Below are 14,988 nucleotides of genomic sequence, written 5' to 3'. Positions count from 1 at the left end.
TAGATAAAAACAGAGCAGTTGTTGCCCTCAAGGAGCTTGCCTTCTATTTAGGGAAATAACCCATCTACATATAAGGAGATACAAAGCAAACTCAAGGTCATTTGTCGAGGGGAGAGGTGAATCAGGTAAGGAAGGCTTCATGTAGGAGGTGGTGTTTTGAAGGAAGCTAGACATTCTAAGAGGCAGAGATGAGGAGAGAGGGAATTCAGGAAATGGGGGACAGTCTGGCAAAGGCACAGAGATAGACTGTTGTATCATGGGACTAAAAGGTCACCATTTTACAGAAGAGGATACTGAGGCCAAGAGGGCAAGTGACTTGCCCGATGTCTTACAGGTCCTAAGTAGCAGCCTCTGACCACAAATCCAGCACACTTTCCTTTGGGCGAGGGTGCTTTAAAGGACACTATTACTGCTGCTGCTACTACCACTACTATCATATGTTGTTAATAATAATGATGATTCCCCTTTCTATAGTGCTTTAAAATGTATAAAACACATTCACAAAAGCCCATTTTACAGAATGAAAAACTGAGACCCATTAGGAAAGGGACTTGCCCCGGGCTCACACAGCTAGGACTGGGCCCTCGGTCTGGACCAGAGTCTTCTGCGGGATCGTCAGGGCCTATGTTCTAACTACCATGGCTTCTCTTTCTCCCTCCCCCCAGATGAGCCTGGCCAGCGTAGACACAGAGGCCCCGCTGGCCATGGCCTTGAACCTCTCGAACCTGGGGCCCAGGGAGCACATCCTGGAGCTTCTGCCTGCGTTGGAGGGCCTGGAGAACCGGGTGCTGTACATTATTGCTCACGGCAATGAGGGGGGCTTCTTCCGTATGCAGCACAAGGAGGGCCTCAGCTACCTGCGCCTGGGTCGCAAGAAGCCCGGCCCCGGTGCCTACCAGCTGGAGGTCATGAGTGTGCCCAGGCTGCTGGGAGATGAGCTGCAAGAACAGGCTGGGGAGGGAGGCCAAGCTCTGAGGCTGAAACTGCAGCTGCAGCTCTACTAGGTTGGAGGCCCCAGGCCCTGGCCCCGGCCCTGACCCTGACCCTGACCCTGACCCTGACTCCCCTGGCCCACATTATCTGTGTCCCTTCCTTCTCCATACACACATACATGCGCGCGTGCACACACACACACACACACACACACACACACACACACACACCCCGCTGTGAATCTTGGGCACTGCCCCACCCCTTTACTCTAGACTGTGTTTCCTGCCTAGGCACCATCCTTGCCCACTACACGCAGTGTATCCTAACCCCGCCCTGCCCTCTCTCCTGCCTGGCACAGCCACTCCCTTTATTCTACCCTGTTCTTTCTCCAGTGCCACCGCCTTCACCCCACACAGCCCAAACCACCTGGCCTCCCCTCTTCCCTGCTGAGGCTGCCTTGGGGCCTCTGGAGAGGGCAACCCTGCCCACCTTGCTGGATAGGGCCAGGCTGGAGGCTATAGGCTCGGGAGCCTCTAGCACCTTGCCCAGTTTGGAGCTGTGAGGGCATAGGAAGGGGGAAGGGGAGGGAGTATCATGTTAAATTTCTTTGAGAGAGTGGATCTAGTGACTTGCAAGGGGGAAAGAGAAAGACCTTTAAGTTCCACCTAGCCCAGGCCCTGCTTTTTTCTTATCTTGGTGCTTCTCCCCCAATATTCCTGAAGGCCTGATTCTCCACCACCACCGCTGGACATCAGCCATGAGATCTGGGAGTTCCAAAAGGCAGCCCCCAATTTCCCAGGCTCACCCAGAGCTGCCCTCTCTCAGACATACACACACCTGCGCCGTGTCCTCTCTTCCCAAAGGTCCCGTCCATCTCCCATCTCTCACCAGTTTGTCTCTTCATCCTTATCCAACCTGTGTTTACTGTATCTTGGTTTATTCTCAGACTTGAAAAATGTCTGTATCGCACTGAGGCCGGCCCCAGGGAGTCAGAGGGTCAGGGGCCGGTTTCTGAGGGAGCTTCATTCAGACCAAAGGAGCTTCATGTGAATGCCAGTCCTGGGAGCTCCTCAAGGCAGCTGGGGGTAGGGATCGGGGCATCGGGCTATTAGCAAAAGAAGCCAGATTTGGGGGCATGTGTGTCCCCATCCCCATCTCCCACCCCCCACCCTACCCCTCCCCTGCCAGGAAGGCTGGGGCAGGGCTCTGGGGACCCTGTTTTGTATTAAAAGAAATGGCAACAATAAAATTATTTTGGGTTAAGTTTGTCCTCTTGTGAGTTCTTGGTGAAGCCTCTGATCTCACTCACTCTGTGTGCCCTGCCTTTATCATTCCACCACACCTGCCACATTTCTTGTCTCCCATCCAATGCCCAATAGTGACATTGGCTGAGTCAAGACGGAAAGAGTCAGTTCCCTGTCTCTACAGGTGGTGAAGTGGAGGCCTGGAGACCACGTGGTTTGTTGAGGATGAGGCTCCTGTTCAGATATGGGTGAGGTTAGGTGACCTCTGAAGTCCCTTCCAACAATGTTCTAAGGGCGTCCCCAGCTCTAAAACATTCTAAGTCCCTTCCCGATCTAAGGTGCTGTGTTCTAACTCTTTTCGAAGGTCCCTTCGCCGCTCCAGCATTCTGTCTGTAGGGGAGGGAAATTTGATTCCCCATTCCCTCAGCTCGCTCAGAATGTGGTTGCAGATGATGAAGTTTTAATGGGTTAACAAAGCATTCAAAACTCTTTGAAGTATAAATCCCTTTATGAAGTGTGAACCCCTTTCTATGATGAGTCATTAGTGAAAATTGGTTGTGTCTTTGCAAGGCTATAAATAGCTGAAACAGGAAGAGTTAGAGTTCCTTAATTTTGGAGGCTGATGGCAGGAGTTAGCAGTCAGGGAAGAAGCCAACTCTTCAATGAGGGGGGGAGATACAGGAGAAAATTCTCTTTCTTTCTCCCTCCCCATTGGCTATCGGGAGCTACTCCCCGAGAAGGAGATACCCTATCCAGCTGCTGAAGAGTTCATTTAAGAGAGTCGGAGGTACAGTTGAGTCGACACACTCTACATAGATGTGGATACAGAGAGGCGGTCCCTGGAAGGAGGAAATAGCTCTGAGGCAAAAGAAAAGAGAGGGACGGGAGAGGGAACTAGCCCTGGCAACTGAAAGTTGGGCTATAGAAAGTACTATAAGGGGCAGCTAGGTGGCACAGTGGATAGAGCTCCGCCCTTGGAGTCAGGAAGACCTGAGTTCATATTTGACCTCAGACATTTGACACTTACTTGCTGTGTGACCCTGGGCAAGTCACTTAACCCCAATTGCATCAAAAAAAAAAAGTAGTGTACAAGAATAGAAAGGACTTTGAGGCCCAGCCATATGGGAAGAATGAATATTGTTGGCCTCACTTCAACTGTACTCTATGCCCTCTATTTCCACAGATATTATGTATATTTTTTAAAAGGAGAACTCCAGTTTGGGGTGAGGGGGACATTTGATAGTTTACTGTTCTTACTACACCATCTTAGTGAATGCCTCTGCCAAGAGCTAATTGTGTCTACTGGCTGACCACTAATGGGAAACACACAAAGCAGAGCTCATGAACTGTAGGCATGCAGACCAAGAGGTTGAACCTTCAAACCAGAGGTGGCAACCACCCTCTGGGGTCTCAATCTTTGAGAGCAAGTTGGGTGAGTAGCCTAGGGATCATATTCTTTGTGTCCTGTATTTTACGGTTCCTTCCATCTCTGGTGAAGTGACTTGCTTAAGGTTTCACAGCTAGTATGGGACAGAGCCAGGACTAGAACCCAGGGGCCAGAACCTGCCATGGTCCTTGGTTCACATGGATCCCAAATAGATGGCATTTACTCTACTGATCCTAAATACAATCAACCTTTTTTTAAAATTTTGAAAAGTCTTTTATTTTTTCCCAATTACATGTAAAAAAAGTTAACATTTGTTTTTTAAAATTTTGAGTTCCAAATTCTCCCCCTCCATAAATCCCCTCCCCACTCACTGAGAAGGCAAGCAACTTAATACAGGTAAGATGTGTGCAGTATTGCAAAACATATTTCCATATCTGTCATGTTTTGAAAGAAAACACTGCCCAAAATAAAAAGAAAAAAGTTTTTTTTTAAAGTGTGCTTCACTCTGCGTTCAGACTCCATCAGTTTTTTCTCTGGAGGTAGACAGTATTTTTCATCATGAATCCTTTGGAATTGTCTTAGATCATTGTATTGATCAAAACAGCTAAATCATTCATAGTTGTTCATCCTTACAATATAGCTGTTGCTGTATGCCATGTTCTGGTTCTGCTCACTTCACTTTGTATCAGTTTATGTAAATCCAGATTTTTCTGAAAGTATACTGCTCATCATTTCTTATAGTACAATAACATTCCATCACAATCATATATGACAACTTGTTCAGCCTTTCAACAATTGATGGGCATCCTTTTAATTTCCAATTCTTTGCCACCACAAAAAAAGAGTTGCTATAAATACTTGTGTATATATCAGTCCTTTTCCTTTTCTTTCTTTTTTTTATCTCTTTGGGATACAGACCTAGGGTATGCGCAGTTGTATAACCTTTGCACATAGTTCTAAATTGCTCTCCAGAGTGGTTGGATCAATTCACAACTCCACCAACAGTGCATTAGTGTCCCAATTTTCCCACATTCCCTCCAACATTTGTCATTTTCCTTTTCTGTCCTATTAGTCAATCCAATAGGTGTGAGGTGGTACCTCAGAGTTATTTTAATTTTCATTTCTCTAATCAACAGTGATTCAGAGCATTTTTTCATGTGACGATAGATAACTTTGATTTCTTCATCTGAAAATTGCCTGTTCATATCCTTTGACCATTTGTCAATTGAGGAATGACTTGTATTCCTATAAATTTGACTCGGTTCTCTATATATTTAAGAAATGAGACCTTTATCAGAGATACTTGCTGTAAAATTTTCCACCAATTTTCTACTTTCCTTCTAACCTTGGCTACATTGGTTTTGTTTGTGCAAACACTTTTTAATTTAATGTAATCAAATTATCCATTTTATATCCCATAATGCTCTCTATCTCTTGTCTTTATTCCTTTATGTCTAAACCACGTATCCATTTTAATCTTATCTTGGTACAGCGTGAGACACGATCAATTTTTCAACAAACATGTTTCCCATACAACCAGTAAATAGCTGAGTCAAGACTTGAATCCAGTTCTTCCTATCTCAAATCTAGTGTTCAGGAAACAGTGAGTGGGCTGGTTTCACTGTAAATACTATGACGGGGAGTGATATGAAATGTCCAGAAAGGCAAGTAGAAGCCAGATTGTGGAGGGCTTTAAATGCTAGGCTTGTCCTTGAAGCTCTAGGGAATCATGGAAAATTTCTGAGTAGGGGCGAACTTTGTGGATCCTACAAAAGAAAAAAAAAAGAGAGAAAAGAGAAAAAGGGTGAACAACATTCTAGTAATAGTAATTCTCCTTCACCCTGACTGTCCATATCTGCTGCAGGCCTCAGTCTTATCTTTTCCAGAGGAGGTTCCTTCCTCCCTTCCTCTAACCCTCTTGAGTCCCTGGGTGGAAAGTAGGGGTCCAGGAAGGGAAATAACCTGAGCTGGTTGGGGTCAAAACATCTGGACCACTAGGCATGAGAACTGGCAACCTTTCCAACATTCAAATAGAAACTTCACAATCTGCTCTTCCCCAACACAACTTCTTGCCCCAGGTTTCTGCTTACCTGAGAGGTTCTCCAGCCTCATCTGGTTCCTACCAGCGCCATGTACTCGATGGGCCTGGACACTCTGGGCCAAGGGCCTGGTTGAATTGGTGATGTTTCCTGGGGAGACACAGGACAAAGTGAGGGACAAAGGGGAGAAGAGGAGGTGGCACCTGACATTAGAGTAGAACGATGATGATGTCAAGGGATGGTGGAAGGGCATCAGACTTGAGATTTAGAGCTAAAAAGGACTTTATAAGAGGCTTTGTTTTACTCATTTTTTCTCAGTGGGAAGGGGGTGGGAGGTCAAATGGAAATAAGGATAAAGAGGAAGAAAAAGGAGGTCAGTGAGGTGTGTGTGTGTGTGTGTGTGTATGTGTGTGTGTGTGTTTGCTGCTGCTGTTGTTGTGCAGTCATTTCATTTGTATCTGACCCTTCATGACCCCATTTGGGGTTTTCTTGGCAAAGATGCTGGAGTGGTTTGCTATTTCCTTCTCCAGTTCATTTTATAGATGAGGAAACTGAGGCAAACAAGGTTAAGTGACTTGCCCAGGGTCACAGGACTAGTAAGTGTCAGATCTGAACTCTTGAAGATGGGTCTTCCTGACTTCAGGCCTGACATTCTATGCACTATACCACCTGATTGTCTGTGTGCATGTAGATAGATAGATAGATAGATAGATAGATAGACAGACAGACAGATATGTAGGTAAGTAAATAGATATGTAGATAGATAGATAGATAGATAGATAGATAGATAGATAGATAGATAGATAGATAGATAGATAGATATAGATAGATAGATAGATAGATAGATAGATAGATAGATATGTAGGTAAGTAAATATGTAGATAGATATCGATATGCATATATATATGTGTATGTACATATGTATATATACACATATATGCATACATACATATACACACAGAGACAAGCAGAACATATTTGAAAGCTACAGGTTGAGTTTATTAAATGCATATTAAGGAAAGCCAGCTGTCCAAAATAGAAACCTGCAGTTTCCTGTGCAATCCTCTCTTTTTGTTTCATCCTATTGTATATATACAAATGTCCAAATTCTATTTGGTGTTTTCTAAGTTCAGAATAGAAAAATGAGGAGGAGAGAGAGAGAGAGAAAGAGAGAGAGGGAGAGAGATAGTATATGGGATAGATATGTGAATAAATAAATGGATAAATGGATGAATAGATAAATAGATAAATGGAAGGAACATTGGAGATTATTTAGCCCAACCCCCTATCATGGCACAGTAGAATAAGCCCTGGCCTGGCAATCTGAGAAACTGGGTTCAAATCTTGCCTCTGGTATTTACTGTCTGTGTGACATCAGACTATAAGGTATAAGAAGTTATGTTTCCACAAATATAGAGGAAGTGGTACTAACAATAGAATTCAGAAGTTGTCACAGGGGCAGAAGGAGCAGTCTTGCTCAAGAATTATTTTTAACAAATGCCACCCAGAGACAGACAAAAACCTGATGGCATTAGCAGTGGGGGTTAGAAGTGAAGAAAATAATAGCTTGGGTAAGGTGCACATGCTTAATGAGCCTCTGCTTATTAACTTCTCCTCCCCAGGGGGAGGATTAACACAATTTTAGGTATAATGTTTTATGTAGAGGGAGGGACCTTGCATTTCAAGACAGGAATATAACTGCTTGCTCTCATTTCTGGAGGGTGTGTCTGCCCCTAGCAGCATACCTGCTTCTTGCAAGAACATATAATAAATGATCTTGCCTCATCTACCTCAAGAGTCTTTGTTTTTCCTATAGAAATTATCCCTAACAATTTGGGAAATCATCCAGGATCTGAAACATAGAAGGAGGAGGGCAACCACCACCGAAGGATGGAGAGAGGCGTGCCCCACTGAGTTCAGTGGTTTCATGGATGGTCGGTGAGTGTCCAGACCTGAGACTTTGATTTGGAGCGAGGTGGAGTGACACGGGTGAGGAATAGGAGAAAAACCATGGCTACTACACAAAGTCTATGTACAAAGCAAGGTAAGAAAGGTTGGACTTCCAAGTACTACCTTGTTAGTAAGATCATTCTGCCTAAAAGAACTATAGAGTAAGACTGGTACTCATAGATAGGTAGAATGGGGAATAAGGAAACTAAGGTGCCTGGAGAAGGGGCAGGGATGAGGGCCCCTGGAAGCATACCTCCGAACAGTCCCTTGAGGAGGATCTTGGAGAATTGGAATGGATGTACATGTACAAAGGATAAGAATAAGAAATAGATGATTAAGTTCTGTTGTGTTATTTGGCCCAAGGAAAGCATTATGCCTCCAGGTGTTTTGACCCAAGTATGGAGGCCAATGAGGATTGGATATGCCAAGCATTAAATGTCTATGTGAATGAAAAAAAAAATTTAGTCAAGAGGAGAGTGATAATGCCTCTTATTGGAAAGAGGAGGGGGATCCCTCAAAGGAGAAGGAAGTCAAAACATACCCTCTGAGGGAGGTCACTTTAGATCAAGAGGAAATTAGGTTTGTAAATGCCCCACTGACTGCCAGCTAAGTAAGAACATTTGGACTATTAAGTATTGTCTTGTAGGGTTGAGTAAATATCAGAGTAGTCTGGGACTACAGTAATGTGGAGAAGATCCACACAGGAGGTCTTGTCAAAAGAGAAACAAGCACCAAGTTAGATATTTACAAGAAATCCTAGGGAAGGATGTAGGAGGGGAATAAAAGAAAAAAAGGGAGAAGTCCTCTGAGAACACTCCTCCAGATAGTCCCTAGGGAGGATATGGAAGAAAAAGGAACAGCGCTGGCAAATGATGGGGGTTTTTTGACTGGTCAAGGTTACTTTAAAATTAGAGTTGTGCACACTTTGTCTTGTCAAGCTGTCTCTGTCTGTGTGTGTGTGTGTGTGTGTTTGTAAGTGTTTCATGTTTGTGGTGAAAGTTGTTAAATGCAGCCAGAAGCCTTTGGAGGAGCTTCTCAGGGAAGCACAGAAGGTGTTTGTGAGAAGGGAGGAAGAAAGAAGCAGAAGGCCAAGCTCATGGTGGCCACTGTACAAGAGGTAATGAAAAAGAAAGGGGAATAAGGGCCAAAGAAAGCCCCTTTTCAGGCAGGGACCCTAGGAAGGGAGCAAGCCAAGGGAAAACACCTCCCTGGATGTTATTTCTGTGGGAAGCCTGGACACTTCCAAAGAAAGTGTCCTGAGCTGAGAAGGGAAGAAAAAGTAGTCAGTCCCCTTGATGACATTTGAGGAAGAGGGAGGGAGTCAGCAGTTCTTGAAACAAGGAGCCCACCTGGAACCCTTGATAAATTTGAAGGTGGGACCCTGGGAGGACGATGTGGTTTTTCTGGTAGATACTGGGGCTACCCAATCCTCCCTCAATTTCAAACCTGGGGATATACGATTTTCAGGACAAAAACTAAAGGTATCAGGATTCAAAGGGGAAGGATTCCTGGTTCCAATTTTTTGAAGTCATTAAGGTTAGGGGTGGTAAAAGAGGGATGGTAGCTCAGTTCCTATATATTCCAGAGGCAAGAAGTAATCTGTTGGGGAATGATCTAATAATTCAGTTAAATTTGCTAATTGAGACATACGATCAAGAAATTGAGGTAAAGATGGCCATATTAACTGAGGAAGATGAGAATGGAATAGAAGGATCAGTATGGGTAAAGGAGGAAAATAGGGGAGGATTGAGTATTGCATCAATCAAAATAAGTTTAAACAGGAAGGGGAGATAGTGAGGATTAAACAATACCTGATACCTAGTGAAGGAAGGAGGGGATTGCAGCCAATCATTGAAGGACTATCAGGGACAGGTTATCGGAACCCTGCATGTCCCCATACAACTCTCCTGTATTACCTGTAAGGAGGACTGATGGTTTCTACAGGTTGGCACAAGACCTTAGGGCCATAAATAAAATTGTGGCTTCTAGACATCCTGTAGTCCCAAACCCATATGCTTTAATGGGGAGAACCCCTTATAAAGATAAGTGGTTTAGTGCAGTTGATCTTAAAGATGCCTTCTGGATTTGTCCCCTCTCTAAGGAAAGCAGGGAACTTTTTGCCTTTGAATGGGAAGATCCTTATATGGAAAGAAAACAACAATATCAATGAGTCTGTCCTACCTTGAGGTTTTACAGAATCCCCTAACTTGTTTGGGCAGGCTTTGGAGCAAGTGTTAGAGAAGTTTTCCATCCCTTATGGGATTACTTTGCTGCAGTATATAGATGACTTGTTGGTGTTAGAGCCAACAAGATAGCAAGGGTGGAAGGGGAGAAAGGGAAGCTATTTGTGAAGGGAGTGGGTGGGGTGCTCTGAGTTCCCCATCCTTGGATGTTTGTTCTGGGTGACTTTATGCCAGCTTCAGGGGGTTTAAAAACATGAGAAAGTTTGATTTCGGGTAAAAAATTGGAAATGAAAATTTTGTAGCTTGATTTGAAAACCAATGAAGTTATAAAAGGTTAGAAAACCATCCACCTCTCAGGATAAACCTGTAGGAAGGCTTTATTAAAACTGACTTTGCATAAATTTTGGTAAAGATTGGACTGGAGATTGTTATACGAAATCTTAAAATGTTTTCCTGGACTGTTCAATTAATTATTGGAACTCTAGAGGTTTTCTACCTGGGGAGGAAACTGACTACAACCTGTTAGAATTGATTCAAATTGCTGACCTGAGGGATTAATTCTCAGGAGGGTGGAATGCCTAGGGTAGTGGTTTTCTTTTTTTTAATCTGATAAGCTTCTAAAAACTAGACAGGACTTTTCTGCTCTCTTAAGGAAGTAGGAAAAAAAGCAGGGGGGAAGAATTATTCAGAACAGAAATTGCCCCCATGTGTCTTTTAAAGGGAATATATGAAGTTGTGGAGAATATTTCCTTTTAAAGGGCCAAGAGTATTGTTGAATTTAAAACAAAAAAAATGTTTTTAAATGCTTATCATTAGCGATTATAAGTCTAGATTTGGTTTGATTTAAGTTTGTTTTTACCTCAGTTTACTGTTCTGTAAAGGGAAAAAATGGGTCAAGTTCCAAGTATGTTATAAGGTGTAAGGAATCATTACTAAATTGTGCAATTTGATAAACAATTGTATCACCTATTATGTTAGAAAAGCAATTTCTCTTATAATCTAGAATGTTGTTAGATTAATAATTGTACTGTCAGAGAAAGAAAAAAAATTGAATGGGTTAAGAAGCTGTTAGGTCATTCTATCTGACCGTGTGTTGTGAACTGTAATTTGGGAAACATGAACTTCCAAGTTTTGTCTATATTTAAAGGGAAGTTTCAGCTGAAATTATTTGGTTCTCACTTACAAAAGTTATTTGGAGTTATCATTTAAATCAAGTATTTGTAAAACTATTTTTGTGAAAAGAAACTTGGTAATTGTGCAAAGAAAGGAATTTTGTGATAATTAGGAAATTGTAAGCTGTTTTCAAGAAAGGGAAACACTTTTATGAAGAAATGTTTTGCGAAATCTTTGGTGTGATTTTCTTTAAGAGGGTCTCCTACATTTCTATATGCAAGCTAATTTTGTTGCAAGTAATAATTTGGTACTGATGACAATTATGTCCAAATCTATTGTGAATTTTGAGTTTGTTTTCCTAGGTTTGTGGTGTCCTTAAATTGGTCTTAATGGGTGCTTTCTGAGAAAGAATTAAGATCAGTAACTCAATGGGAGCACCGTCAGAGGAAGGTATTAATTCTACAGCAATTATTGTAATGAGTTGTAAGTAGCAAAGATCTTGCATTTTGATCTGAATTCCTTCCATGGCCTAACAAGGGTTAGAATTATTTTTGAACTTCTCACATGTACAAGTATCTATCTCATTCTTTCAGATTAAGTATGGTTAGAGAAGGATAAATAAGCTTGAGAAACAGAGAAGCAGATCTATTAGAGTAGCAATTTATGATCTTAATGGAAATTTGATTTTACTCAGGATGTTATTAGGGGGCTAGAACATGGATAGGAAGGCATGCAAACTACTTACGGCTCACTTTGGAGACATTCCCTAATTAATGTGAGATTATAGTCACACCTAAAACCCTAATAAGGGGAATTTACTATCCAAGATCTTGGAGGCTGTTAAGGAACTATTATTCTGAGTCTAACTCCAGGCATGGTTAACAAGGAACTGATTGAGCTACAGACCCATGATGCTGGCAACCCTGTGAGGGTTCTGTGAGCTGCATCTACGAACTGCAGAGAGTGTTCTCATGGAAAGGTTGGGAGAACAACTTTTCCTCGTGGGCTGAGGTAGGATTCTCCTGACTCAATTTCCCCACTATGACACCTGGCAGACTAAGCCTGGCTCAATGCAGTTGGCCATTACATAACTTCTGCCTGGAATTGACATGAAGTTAGGGAAGCATTGTTCCCTTACTTTAGCTCTTTGTCTCTGTTCTTTTATGGCAAATCTCTGTCATCAAAAAGGTACTGTAAGCACAATTTTAAATCTATTAAATAGTAGATTGATGCTGGAACATCTGAGGTTATTGTAGTTAAGATGCAAGGACAAGATTCAGCTATTTGGCCTAGAATTTTAGAATTAAGTATTCCCATATAAGCTAGGATCCTTTAATTTCTCATAGTGGTATGGGGATAATTAGGCCAGGAGCTTGTGAAAACAGGATATTATTCTGTTACTTAGTTAATGCTTAGTTAATATCAAAGTTATCTCAGTTTGTTACAATTAGTTAATGTTAAAAGAAGAATGGCTTGTGGCCTGTTTTGTGAATGCTTTAAAAGAAGCATCCGCTTTAGTTGAGGGTTATTTATTTGTACACGACCAGAAGTCGGAATTGTTTTATTACTTGATATGTACTGTTTTTAAATTGATTGTGTATGTATTGGAGTCTGTTATTAATTCCTTAGAGGAATCTCATCCTCTTGGTGGGGGAATATGAATAAGAAAAAAATATATAATCAATGCAAATTATAAAACTAGAAGGAATGCAAAGTGTAAGACTAGGTTCTAATTTTTCTGTTACTTTCCTAATCTGAGTTTCTTAAATACAATTAGTGACCTTATGATTATGGAGACATAAGGGTTGAGTTAACTTTCATTATGTGCCCTGGTTGTTGGCAAGGTAATTTAAAAATTGTGTTGAGATCAATCTTGTAGGACAGTGGACACAAGAAAGAGGATCTCTACAAGAAGACAGTCTGCTGGACACTGCTTGAACAGCACTTAGACCAGAAAACTTCACCAGAGATGTCCAGAGCACCAGACAGCTGTATGAGAAGAGACTTCTGAAGCCTTAAATGAACAATTTATCATTACTTTTGGGTCTCTGTATCTGTACTTACTAATGGGACTGCCCCCTTTTGATTTGTACCAGAACAGTGAAGAAGATGCAAATAGTTAACTTAGGAGAGTGAGGGAGGGGCAGCTAGGTGGCGAAGTGGATAGAGTGCTGGCCCTGAAGTCAGGAGGACCTGAGTTCAAATACAGCCTCAGACCAAGCACTTGACATGTACTAGCTGTGTGACCTTGGGCAAGTCACTTAACCCCGATTGCCTCACTAAAAAAAAAAAAAAGGAGGGAGAGGAACCCAAATGATGGTCTTAAGAAAGAAGCCAACCCCCCCCCCCCCCGAAGATGTAGGTGAGAAAGAATGTCTGAAATTACAAAGGGTTTTGAAGTTAACCTTTGAGGGGGATAGAAGTCTTGTGGAAATGTAATCTTTAGGAAAAAGAAAGGGGGGATTGTAAAGTATAAGAAGTTATATTTCCACAGATATAGAGGAAGCAGTACTAACAAAAGAATTCAGAAGTTGTCACAGGGGCAGAAGGAGCAGTCCTGCTCAAGAACTATTTTTAACAAATGCAGAGACAGACAAAAACCTGCTGACTTTAGCAGTGGGAGTTAGAAGTGAAGAAAGTAAAACAAAAGTTATAGCTTGGCTAAGGTGCACATGCTTAATGAGCCTCTTCGTATGAACTTCTGGGGGGGGCAGGGATTAACACAATTTTAGGCACAATGGAGTATGTAGAGGGAGGGACCTTGCATTTTGGGACAGGAATATGACAGCTTGCTCTCACTTCTGTAGGGTTTGTCTGCCTCTAGCAACACAGCAACTTCTTGTAAGAACGCTTAACGAAAGAGCTTCCCTCTTCTGCCTCAGGAGTCTTTGTTTTTCCTATAGAAACCCTCTAAGCCTCAGTTTCTCCAGGGAGGATTCAGCTAGAAGTCCTCCGTGATCCTTTGCAGCTCTAGATCCCACGATCCTATGAAACAGGCTCTGGAACTGATTTGCCTAAAGCTCACTCTCCCTAGCCGGAGTTTGGGCCTGGAGTTTGTAGCTCATATTTATCACAGCAGTTTCCCTTTCCTATGTAGTTTACAGACACTTTCCTATAACACCCTAGGAGGTGGATTCTCCCCATCTTATAGATGAGGAAGCCAAGGCCCCAGGAGGTAAGCTGATCTAGCCAAGTTTACAGGGTTAGTGGGGGGGCCCCTACTCTCAGGCCTCCTAATTCTCAGGCCAGTGTGCCTTCTATAAGTTCCTGCCTGGACTACTGCAACAGCCTCCTGGTGGGTCTTCCTGCCTCAAATTTCTCTCCCCACTCCTCCTCCCCTCAGCTGCCAAATTAATCTTCCTAAAGCACACCCCTGGTGATTATCCACCTAGTCAATAAACACCATTGGCTTCTTATCCCATGCAGGATCAAAATCTAGATAAAATCTGTTTGATGTTCAAAAACCCTTCATAACACTGCCTCCTCCTACCTTTTGCCTCCTCACACTTTACACCCTCCCCTATGTGCTCTGATCCAGTGACAGGCCTCTTGGCTGTTCCTCCCACAAGACCCCCCAGGCCATGCCCTATGCCAGGAGTACTCTCTCTCCTACTGGCTTCCCTCAAGTCTTATCTAAAATCCCATCTTCCATAGTGAATGGGATGTCCCAGTGAAGACTTCTCAGTGTAATTAGGGTTTGGGATAACACTATCCTAAATTCAGAAATAAGTTCAGGAGGCAGGATAGGGTTAAGTATAGATTTCTGTTAAGTCCCCTTTTTCTCCCAGTGCCACATAAGTAGTTAAAGGTTGCCAAGCCCGAAACTCCTGGAACCCCCCTGTATTTTGTTGTTACATCTGTTGCTATGTTTCGGTCACGATGGCCTGGCTACACAGCATAGAGTCTAGCTTGACTGTACATTTTTAATTGCTTCTTTGATGTTATTTCAGCAAACTAAGAAATATAGATACGTAGGTTATTTCCTTTGTTATATGGTAGAGTTTCGAATTGCCAAGAAGTGGACAGTTGGTGGAAGGGGGCTTTATCCATTAGGGTTATTTACTGTGCTTCTTTGTTTCTGTGCTGCGTCTTCCCTCATCAGAGCATCCTGGTCAGGGGACACCCTCTTCTCGAGAATA

The 14,988-nt window shown here is 42.6% G+C and overlaps 2 protein-coding genes across 2 annotated transcripts in view; one reads left to right on the top strand and one right to left on the bottom strand.

The window, feature by feature from the left end:
- FBN3 (fibrillin 3) overlaps positions 1-2,097 on the top strand; it is a 106,001-nt gene extending 103,904 nt beyond the window's left edge. The window contains exon 63 of the mRNA XM_078154201.1: positions 666-2,097. Within this exon, the coding sequence (XP_078010327.1) occupies positions 666-1,004 (339 nt within the window). The 3' untranslated portion in view covers positions 1,005-2,097. The remainder of the gene's footprint in view (positions 1-665) is intronic.
- A 1,716-nt stretch (positions 2,098-3,813) lies between these two features.
- The window catches only part of CCL25 (C-C motif chemokine ligand 25), a 28,305-nt gene continuing 17,130 nt past the window's right edge, over positions 3,814-14,988 (bottom strand). The window contains exons 5-6 of the mRNA XM_020978161.2: positions 5,655-5,753; positions 3,814-5,330 (exon numbers count right to left, since the gene is read on the bottom strand). Coding sequence (XP_020833820.1) covers positions 5,284-5,330; positions 5,655-5,753 — 146 coding nt within the window. The 3' untranslated portion in view covers positions 3,814-5,283. The remainder of the gene's footprint in view (positions 5,331-5,654; positions 5,754-14,988) is intronic.

This window comes from Phascolarctos cinereus, unplaced genomic scaffold, assembly GCF_003287225.1.
Source record: "Phascolarctos cinereus isolate Bilbo 61053 unplaced genomic scaffold, phaCin_HiC Scaffold_4;HRSCAF=312, whole genome shotgun sequence".
Taxonomy (NCBI): domain Eukaryota; kingdom Metazoa; phylum Chordata; class Mammalia; order Diprotodontia; family Phascolarctidae; genus Phascolarctos; species Phascolarctos cinereus.
Note: the sequence above shows the minus strand (reverse complement) of the source record. Positions and strands in the feature narration are given on the sequence as shown.